The sequence below is a fragment of the Haematobia irritans genome, chromosome 5 (genome assembly GCF_050003625.1).
Source record: "Haematobia irritans isolate KBUSLIRL chromosome 5, ASM5000362v1, whole genome shotgun sequence".
Taxonomy (NCBI): Eukaryota; Metazoa; Arthropoda; class Insecta; order Diptera; family Muscidae; genus Haematobia; species Haematobia irritans.
This window is the reverse complement of record NC_134401.1, coordinates 94,846,573-94,857,729: the sequence shown is the minus strand read 5'-3', so window position 1 is coordinate 94,857,729 and position 11,157 is coordinate 94,846,573. Positions and strand designations below refer to the sequence as shown.

The 11,157-nt window shown below is 33.8% G+C and overlaps 1 protein-coding gene across 1 annotated transcript in view; it reads right to left on the bottom strand.

The window, feature by feature from the left end:
* Positions 1–4,350: 4,350 nt before the first annotated feature.
* The window catches only part of LOC142241201 (ATP-binding cassette subfamily G member 4-like), a 28,655-nt gene continuing 21,848 nt past the window's right edge, over positions 4,351–11,157 (bottom strand). Inside the window, exons 6-8 of the mRNA XM_075312946.1 lie at positions 6,334–6,502; positions 4,915–5,171; positions 4,351–4,849 (exon numbers count right to left, since the gene is read on the bottom strand). Of these exons, the coding sequence (XP_075169061.1) occupies positions 4,484–4,849; positions 4,915–5,171; positions 6,334–6,502 (792 nt within the window). The 3' untranslated portion in view covers positions 4,351–4,483. The remainder of the gene's footprint in view (positions 4,850–4,914; positions 5,172–6,333; positions 6,503–11,157) is intronic.

Sequence of the window (11,157 nt, the reverse complement as noted above, 5' to 3'; positions counted from 1 at the left end):
ATTTCAATCAACAAAAAATTTCAAATTCTCGTAATTTGCAAAATCTTCTCTAAGGAACTTCCATGGGAGTGAAAAAGTCAAACGGCACAGGATGAAACTTTAATTTTATTTTAATTTTTTCCCCTTTTTCATTGATTTTCTATTTTTTTAAATTTTCAAGTAAAACGTCCTAATTCCGTACGTTCTAAGACTTCTTCAAAAGGACTGCATAGGAAGTGGAAAAAAACTCGAAGATGGATTCCGGTATGTGATTTAAAAGAAATATTTGTGAAGGAACTTCCACACATATTATGTGTGGAAGTTATGTCTAATAAATGTTCTTGAATTTGTCGAAAAACATATAAGCTAAAATATCAAATATCATATAAAGTTTATAATATATATCATATAAAGTTTATAAATTCTTCACCAGGGTGAAATTCTAAAGTAATCTTGAAATGTCTGTCTGTCCTTTGAAATCACTTTATTATCAATGTTATAACAATAACTCGAGCATTCAAATTAATATGGGATTAACAATACGATACGAAGTAATAGATGGTAATACTTGTGAACAGGTTCAACAACATTTTGTTTAATTTGTTGTGATCTTGATATGACAACCTCATAACATAGCGTGTCATAAAATAGAGAATCGCAAAATAGTATATATGCAATTTTTGTGTAAATTTTGCAAATGTTGAAGACTCGCCTAGACATTACACTTTGTGAGAATATATACATTAGACAATTGCTAAAGTCTGGTGAGAACGGCCTTTTTATAGCCTACACTGAATCAGCAGAAAAAAAACTTGCAATTTATGTGATAGATTATCAATGCAAAAATCTATCACATAAATTGGTAAAATTAATTAAATTTGTATTTGAACCAATTCAGATCCTAATTGATAGGCCTCAGTTTCTGCGATCACCTCTTCATTGCAGCCAAATTTTTTCCCTGCGAGCATCCTTTTGAGGTCTGAGAACAAGAAAATGTCGCTGGGGGCCAGATCTGGAGAATACGGTGGGTGGGGAAGCAATTCGAAGCCCAATTCATGAATTTTTGCCATCGTTCTCAATGACTTGTGGCACGGTGCGTTGTCTTGGTGGAACAACACTTTTTTCTTCTTCATATGGGGCCGTTTTGCTGCGATTTCGACCTTCAAACGCCCCAATAACGCCATATAATAGTCACTGTTGATGGTTTTTCCCTTCTCAAGATAATCCATAAAAATTATTCCATGCGAATACCAAAAAACAGAGGCCATTACTTTGCCAGCAGACTTTTGAGTCTTTCCACGCTTCGGAGACGGTTCACCGATCGCTGTCCACTCAGCCGACTGTCGATTGGACTCAGGAGTGTAGTGATGGAGCCATGTTTCATCCATTGTCATATATCGACGGAAAAACTCGGGTGTATTACGAGTTAACAGCTGCAAACACCGCTCAGAATCATCAACACGTTGTTGTTTTTGGTCAAATGTGAGCTCGCGCGGCACCGATTTTGCACAGAGCTTCCGCATATCCAAATATTGATGAATGATATGACCAACACGTTCCTTTGATATCTTTAAGGCCTCTGCTATCTCGATCAACTTCATTTTACGGTCATTCAAAATCATTTTGTGGATTTTTTTTTATGTTTTCTTCGGTAACCACCTCTTTCGGGCGTCCACTGCGTTCACCGTTCTCCGTGCTCATTTCACCATGCTTGAATTTTGCATACCAATCAATTATTGTTGATTTCCCTGGGGCAGAGTCCGGAAACTCATTATCAAGCCAAGTTTTATTGTGTACACGCATATACATACATATTTAAATGGTCTTAGGAGTAAGTATGAGCAATTTTCAATTCGGTTTACGTCGTTTCGATTAGCTTCGTCAAATTCCGGAACCAATCACGACGTAAATCGAGGGATTACTGTATTAACTTTGTCATCTCGTCCTTATAGTTAATTAATTCGATTTAAAAATGGGTATCATAACATGAAAGGAAAAAATTTTGGACTAAGCTCAACTTGACTTTAATAATTTTGCATCTCGACTACAAAGCAAAAAAATGTTCAAAAATAGGACATACACTCAAAAAAAAGTGAACTCTCTATTTCACTAAAGCCAATTTAACTTTATATTAGTTCATAGAATTATTATGTTTAGAGAAAGTTTCATTTACTTTAATAATTTTTTGCGGTTCAAATTTAGATATAGCTGCCATGTATATTTATCACCGACCTGGTCATAATTGACATATTTGTCAACGTATTTTCTGAAAATTTCGGACAGCCAAATGTTTTGGAGCTTTCGGCCCCGTCCGACTTTGCGACAGTCGCAAACCTAAAAAAGTTTGATACAGACCATCTGTGGTAATCACTCTAAAGTATTCAATAATGAAGCTATCGTGCTGAAATTTTCCATAAACTCGGGCCTAGTTTGAACATTGACCAGATTTTGATATAGTCCCCATGCTAACCGCCCACCCTGATTTGACTTGTACACACCACAATTTTTATCCGATTTGCTTGAAATTCAAAATCAAGAGGTATTTTGGGTCCATAAATAAGTGTGCCGAATATAATGTGTATCGGTCCATGTTTCGGTATAGCCTCCCATATAGCCCGATCTCCCGATTTGACTTCTTGGGTTTCTAGATATTCGAATTTTTTCCAATTTCCCTGAAATTCAAAATCTAGAGGTATTTTGAGTTTGAATATGCAGATCATATAGACTGATCTGCCGATTTGACTTCTTGAACTTCTACACACCGCAATTTTTATCCGATTTGCCTGAAATCTAGAAGTATTTTAGGTCCGTAAATAGGTATTGCGAATATGATGTAGATCGGTCAATGTTTTGGTATAACCCTAATGTGTTTCACGATTTCCATATTGGTATATATGTTTGCTTGGCAGAGTACCTGTCATCAAATCCACCTGAAATTCTATTATATAATATTTTCAAGTAACCCGTCGAAGTGTTTTCAAAGGAAACAATTATATTATTTGATTCATGGTATTGGGTATTTAATATTTGGCCCGGAAGATTGTGAAATAAAATTTATTTTTAAAAGACGAAACCTATTTTTGAACGCGTTTTAGCTTTGAAATCTATATGCACCGAAGACGATTTCATTAATTTTGAAGATTTTTTTGACCTTAGTCCAACAAAATTGTATTTCATATAAAGATACCAAATGTCGAGCCACCTAATATTACACACAAAAAAACGAAATCACGAAATTAAATGATTCAATTAATTTTTTAATTGAAATGTCTTCAATCACGAAAATGATAGTATCAATCACAGTTTTAATTAGAAATTAAAAAAATGCTTGATTAAAAAATTAATTAATTTTATTAGCAATTTTCAATTAATTTTTTAATTGATTCAATTAAAAATTTAATTGATGTTGAATGCAAAACTCAATTTTTTCCATTAAAAACGTAACTATTTTCAATTACTTTCTTAACTGACTTACGGCCATTTTCATGTAGCTCCGTTAGGCTTTAACTGCCAGTTAACAGAAAGAAAAATGAAAATATATTTTCTCCGGTTAACTTTCAACTGAAAAAATTTCAGCAGTTAAGCTTCTAACTGACATACGCAAGATGACAGATATGTAGATACACACAAAAAAAATTCTGATTCAATCACGAAATTAATTGATCCAATTAATTTTTTAATTAAAATGTCTTCAATCACAGAAATGATATCTATTACAAAATTAATTGACAACAACTAAAAAATTAATTGATACCATTAGTTTGTGCGATTGATTTTTGTTTCAATTAAAAAATTTGTTAAATCAATTATTTTTTAATTGAATATTTTTTAAAGCTCAATTAAGATTTTAATTGGAAAAATTTTCGTGAATTTTTTTTCTGTATATCACGGTATAAAAGTTCGTTACCTAACGTAGAACTAACGGAGCTTCATGAAAATGGCGGTTAGTGTTTTAGTTTGATTAAAAATGGATCGTTTGATATACATTTTTAGTTAAAAATTAAAAAATGCCGACCACTTGTTTTAAGTGACTTAGTCTTCCGAGTTTGATTAAAAAGTTAATTGTATCCATTAATTTTTTAATTAAACATTTTAAAATGTTTAATCATTGGTATAATTAGCTTAACGGTTCTATCTTGATTAAAAAGTTAATTGTATCAATTAATTTATTAATTGAAACAATTTTCAACTTCAATCAACTTTTTAATTGGAAATATGTTGGTGATAGTTTTTTCTGTGTAAGGACGAAACTGCTTCAATAAAAAGTTTACCAAGTAGAACAAATTTTTTATCAGAGAAATGCCTCTAAGGACGTGAAATCTTTGTGTTTATGACAATAATTTTTCAGTGATAAAATAAAAATCAAACGCATTTTTTGTTTTAACATATTTATATAATTATTGATTCTTTTCTTCTTTTATATAATAAAGCAACTTCAACCGTTAATTACGCTTAACTCATAATCCTACTACCACTAAATAAATAAATATATTGGTTATTTAAATTATAATTTTTTGGATTTCCTTTTAAAATGTAATCGACATTTTAATATCACAAAGGCCAATAGGGTTAAGAAACATGTAAATCCCAATAAAACCATAGCACAACGAATATAATTTACATTGGAAAATCCCAAAAGTTTGAGAACATATTTTGGCTTTGTTGTTAAACAGAACATATCTGCCGAAGGACATTGAAAATGCGGTCGATCAAGATCAAGAAGTGAGTACATCAATCCTTCAACCGTATAAGTCATATAGCTAATAGTTAGCACATGTTCTTGCAGAGATGTTAAATTTGTTCCAGAGACACGTTGATGACCAAATATAGACATAACAATGATAAAAATGGGTCCCGCAAATAGAGCACTCTAAAGAGAGAAAGAGATAATCAATTACATACTTCAAGGTAAGAGAGAGAGCACTAAATACATACCAAACTTTTAAAACTGGCGCCCAACAGTATTCCAAAACTGGATGTCAACAATGACACAAGCAATATATTAACATAGTATAAGGTAAAGCGATAGAAATCCAACGGTTGTCCCGTTATGAGATATAATATGGCAGCTCCAATTAAAGACATCGGGCATAGCAATGGCAATTGGGATGTAACCAGGGCCATGTAGTAGGTACTGAGGCGGTACCAGCGATTGAAATATTCCCTTTTCATGTACAGGATATCACGGGGAACTGAAATAGAAATTTCTTAATAATTGATGTCCAAAAACAAGTTTTAGTGGAAAGAGCCAAGAAGTTGCTTCGCTTACACTAAAGTGGCCAGTTAAATTGGCCATCAGAACTTAAGCATCGTCAACGGTAATGACCGATGGTCGCTCCCCTCTCGTTTTCAGAGGGGAGCGACCATCGGTCGCAGACAAACGTTTCGGATGCGGACCCTGGACATTTTTAACAGAACTCGGCACTTTCGTACTGAGCACGCTTCATTTAAACCGCACAATGGTCACCATAATCCCTGGATCTCAATCCGTTGGGTTTATGCCCGAGCATCGTCAATGGTAACGACCGATGGTCACTCCCCACTCGTATTCTGAAGGGAGCGACCATCGATCGCAGACAAGCGTTCGGATGGGGACCCTAGACATTTTAACCGAACTCGGAAATTTCGTACTGAGCACGCTTCATTTAAACCGCACAATGGTCACCATAATCCCTGGATCTCAATCCGTTGGATTTATGCCCTTGGGGTATTTTGGAGTGTCAGTTTGGCAGTAAAAAATACCAAAGTGTCTACCATCTCAAAATTGCGCTTCGCCGGAAATGAGTCAAAATATCGCAGATCTACTATCGTGCAGCGTGTGATGCCTTTGTCGGCCTTTGGTAGGCCATAATTCGAACAAATCGAAGCAAATTCAAAAATTTGGGTTTATTTTCGATAAACTTTTGGTTTTGAATAATTTAATTTGTTGCATTACAAAACAGCCACTTATGTAGGTTAGATTAGGTTAGGTGGCAGTCCGATGTATCACGCTCACTTAGACTATTCAGTCCATTGTGATACCACATTGGTGAACTTCTCTCTTATCAGTGAGTGCTGCCCGATACCATGTTAAGCTCAATGACAAGGGACCTCCTTTTTATAGTCGAGTCCGAACGGCGTTCCACATTGCAGTGAAACCACTTAGAGAAGCTGTAAAACCCTCAGAAATGTCACCAGCACGACTGAGGTAGGATAACCCACCGCTGAAAAACTTTTTGGTGTTCGGTCGAAGCAGGAATCGAACCCATGACCTTGTGTATGCGAGGCGGGCATGCTAACCATTGCACCCCGGTGGCTCCACTTATCTACCTTGACTTATTTCTAATTACAGTTCTAATTATAAAGTTTACTTACCATTTCCTATCATAGGAGCCATGGCCAAAAAGGAAAACAGTAGACTTGTAGCCAGCGAAAAAGAGTAATAGAATAAGGAACACTGAGCATTTTGACCGATTTCTATATAATTCAAACCACCCAGGATACAACATAGAACATAGGCGGCTATTCTCAATTTGAAATTTATCTGAAACGAAAGAGAAACACAAATATTGTTGGCGCAATAAAGGTCAAAACACAGTGCAATAATCAGACTTAATATTAAGAGTTTCTTTTAAGGGACAGTCATAGTTCTCAATCATATCGCCCAATTATAGGGTTCTCAAATTAGCAACGCGGGTTTGGCAACAGATAGCGTAGTTCGGGATATGTTAGGTTAGGTATAGTGGCAGCCCGATATTTCAGGCTGACTTAGACCATTTAGTCCATTGTGATACCACAGTGTTGAACTTCTCTCTGTTCGATTCTATATTCAGCCCAATTCTATATTCAGCCCAATGACAAGGGACCTCATTTATATAGCCGAATATGAACGTCATCCCACATTGGTAACCATTGCCGTAGCTACACCCAAAGAAAAATACTTTCCTCCGGAATGAAATTTTAGACAAACGAAATTCCCCTTTAATGTAAATTATTTTCTTTAAGAACAAATAAAGCCGTATTTACGACAAACGATCGAACGATTGTCTCTAATCTTTTTTACTTATTTTTAATGAAAATTTATTAGCTTTAAAAGGAAACTTTGTTTGTCTAAAATTTCGTTCCTCAGAAAAGAAAACTCTTCTTTCAGTGTAGCGGCCATGGGGTGGCTAAGAATTGAAATGCACTATCTAAACATGTATATTTCAGACTCAGAAAAATCGGGTGATAACGGCAACCTATGGACCAGAAGAAATGAGAAATCTGTTAAAAATATTAAAAACGGCCGATGTGATATTGAAAACTACAACACTCAAAAAATTGAACCCTCCAGGACATTAAATCCAATTTAACCCTCATGTCAATCATTATGGTTTAGTAAAAATTTCTCCAAAATGAGAAAGTTTCCTTGAATTTAATAATGTTTGGTGAACGTTAGCAAAATTAACTAAAAAGGTGGAACATTTGTATACAATTGAAGCATACATATTTACTAAATTCGTATTTCCCACAAAATAGTTTCTAAAGGTGGAATTACATACCTATGCGGTCATGCGTGCGTACGTTGTATTCGAATGCGTTCACGAATACGATTCTTCAATTGAGTTATACAGCAATAGTAGTTCCCACATTTTAACTTTTTTTTTGACAATAGCATATAACGTACGCACGCATGACCTTATGGTATGTAATTCCACCTTAATTACAACAAAAGTGTAATTGTGAACTTTCAAACTACGAAATTTTCATCTTTTAAAGGGTGATTCTTTTGAGGTTAGGATTTTCATGCATTAGTATTTGACAGATCACGTGGGATTTCAGACATGGTGTCAAAGAGAAAGATGCTCAGTATGCTTTGACATTTCATCATGAATAGCCGAACGATCTGCCACAACGTCCAATTTTCAGTGAATGGGCCCTAGAAAAGTTGGCAGAAAATCCGTTTTTTTATCGACAAATTTTGTTCAGCGATGAGGCTCATTTCTGGTTGAATGGCTACGTAAATAAGCAAAATTGCCGCATTTGGAGTGAAGAGCAACCAGAAGCCGTTCAAGAACTGCCCATGCATCCCGAAAAATGCACTGTTTGGTGTGGTTTGTACGCTGGTGGAATCATTGGACCGTATTTTTTCAAAGATGTTGTTGGACGCAACGTTACGGTGAATGGCGATCGCTATCGTTCGATGCTAACAAACTTTTTGTTGCCAAAAATGGAAGAACTGAACTTGGTTGACATGTGGTTTCAACAAGATGGCGCTACATGCCACACAGCTCGCGATTCTATGGCCATTTTGAGGGAAAACTTCGGAGAACAATTCATCTCAAGAAATGGACCGGTAAGTTGGCCACCAAGATCATGCGATTTGACGCCTTTAGACTATTTTTTGTGGGGCTACGTCAAGTCTAAAGTCTACAGAAATAAGCCAGCAACTATTCCAGCTTTGGAGGACAACATTTCCAAAGAAATTCGGGCTATTCCGGCCGAAATGCTCGAAAAAGTTGCCCAAAATTGGACTTTCCGTATGGACCACCTAAGACGCAGCCGCGGTCAACATTTAAATGAAATTATCTTCAAAAAGTAAATGTCATGGACCAATCGAACGTTTCAAATAAAGAACCGATGAGATTTTGCAAATTATATGCGTTTTTTTTTTTAAAAAAGTTATCAAGCTCTTAACAAATCACCCTTTATGTTAGCCTGATACTGAAACAGGCGATTAACGTCCAAATGCATGATAACTTAATTTACAATTAATTATTACTCGAGCTTTATGGACAAAGTAGATTAAGGAACCTGATCAAATTTTCTTTAACCCTTAAATGCGCACTGTATCTTTAAAGATACAACCAGAAAAAATTCTTACGTCTTAAAATTTTGACCGAATTCTACTAAATAAAGTTTGTTACATTTAGAACATCATAAAGTTGTTACATTTAGTTTTAAAAAATATGTTTTCTTCTGGAAAATATTTAGTACTTCTGTGTAGTCTGAAACCCAAATTGAAAATCAAATTTTGCTCGAAAATTCAAAAAACAGTGAACCACCAAGAAGGAAAATTTTGGTGAATTTTAGAAAATTTTAACTAAACGGTACTACAAGCGCAAATGTCATGCCGTCTACACAAAACTAAGTAAATGTCTTTCGACAAGAAATAAAAGAAAATTTATTTGACATTATTAACATATTTTTTTTCATTTGTTATAGAAAATTTCTTAGTTTGAAAGAAAAACTTGGAGTCCAAAAATTGCAAAAATGTCTTTAGCCCCATACGAAGTTAAAGATGGGCGCATTATTGGTAAGATTTACAAATATTAAGAAATTCTGAACTATTTTATGGGAGACGCAAATTTAGTTAATCTCTATGCTTCATTTGTGTATAATTTTTTCCCCATTTTAGTTAATTTTACTAAATTACGTAAATAAAACACACACACACAAAAGAAAAAAAAAACAAGTATATACGGCCGTAAGTTCGGCCAGGCCGAAGCTTATGTACCCTCCATCCTGGATTGCGTAGAAACTTCATCTAAACACGTCCATCCACAATCGAATTACTTAAGTTGCGGTAACGCTTGCCGATGGCAAGGTATCTTAAAACCTCCTAACACCACACTGAAAAAAACATTGTCGTGAGGTCAAAGATTTCATGTCTTTAAAATACGAATAGAAATTTTGCTTAGCATAGAAGACGCATTTCTCGAACATAAAGTTTTTTTTCCTTGTCCAAAAGTCGATAAACTTTTCAATGAAGTCGTATTGTCCTTATAATTAAGTGATTTGACTTAAAAATGGGTATCTTAACATGAAAGAAAAAATTTATAGGCTAAGGTCAACTTGACATTAATAATTCAGAAAAATTCTTTAAATTTAATGAAATTGTCTTTAAATTTGTTGTCTTTTTGCATCTTGACTACAAAGCAAAAAATCGTTCAAATATAGGACATGTTTTTCAAAACTTTATTTTAAAGAAGTTTTTTACTTCAAACATAGCATAATTTCTACTGAAAGTCTAGTCCTAATTTGTAAAATAAAGTTGCCGTTAACTCGTTTTTAAAGGACTTTGATAGCATATGAAGAAAAAAAGCTGAGAAAGCGAAAAATTAAAATTAGCTTCCTAGAAGCAAGTACACAAAACCTAAATTTAAAAGAGAATTGTGTCTTAAAAGTATCCTTACTTGCATTCTCCGCTTCTTTGGCTCGAAATCAATACCAAATTTTTTAAAGTAAAGACAAAATCTTTGGAACCGAGTATGCTTTTTTTTCAGTGCATCTTCTAAATTGTATGTAAGTCCATACGTGGTATATATTAAATCAAAAAAGATCAATCCAATACGTATATAATTCAGTTTGACAAAGTAGACATAAAATTTTGACAAAATTTTCTACAGAAATAAAATTTTAACAAAATTTTCTATAGAAATAAAATTTTCACAAAATTTTCTATAGAAATAAAATTTTTGACAAAAATTTCTACAGAAATAAAATTTTAACAAAATTTTCTATAGAAATCAACTTTTTTTTTTTTTTTTTTTTTTGTTTTGTTATTGTTGGTTTTGTTCTTTAAGCATTGTTGTTGTTTTTTTATTTCAGCTTAAAACCATACATTGACTAAACTACAAGAGTAGCTTAACCAACAGAGGAAAAGAATGTTTGTCAAATTTATTTGGGCAAAGCCCTATAGACTGCAAGATGGTTGGATGGACGCACGTTTCGGAATTACCACATTCCTCATCAGCATCCTCTACTTGCAGCAAAACTATCAACCAATTATCAGAATAAATTCAGGCAGTTTATTAAACCCAACAAAAACCACACTTGAACCCTCCGAAAAAAGGTTTTACATTGATAGCCGGCTTATGCCGAAAAAACTTTTGACAAAATTTTCTATAGAAATAAAATCTTGGTAGATTTTTTTGGCTCGAGTGGCAACCATTATTATGAACCGAATAAAATTTGAACAAAATTTTCTATAGAAATAAAATTTTGAAAAAATTTTCTATAGAAATAAAATTTTGACAATGATGAAAATTTTATTATGAACCGAATAAAATTTTAACAAAATTTTCTCTAGAAATAAAATTTTGACAAAATTTTCTATAGAAATAAAATTTTGGTAGATTATTTTTGGCTCTAGTAGCAACCATGATTATGAACCGATATGGACCAATTTTTGTGTGATTGGACCAATTTTGGTATGGT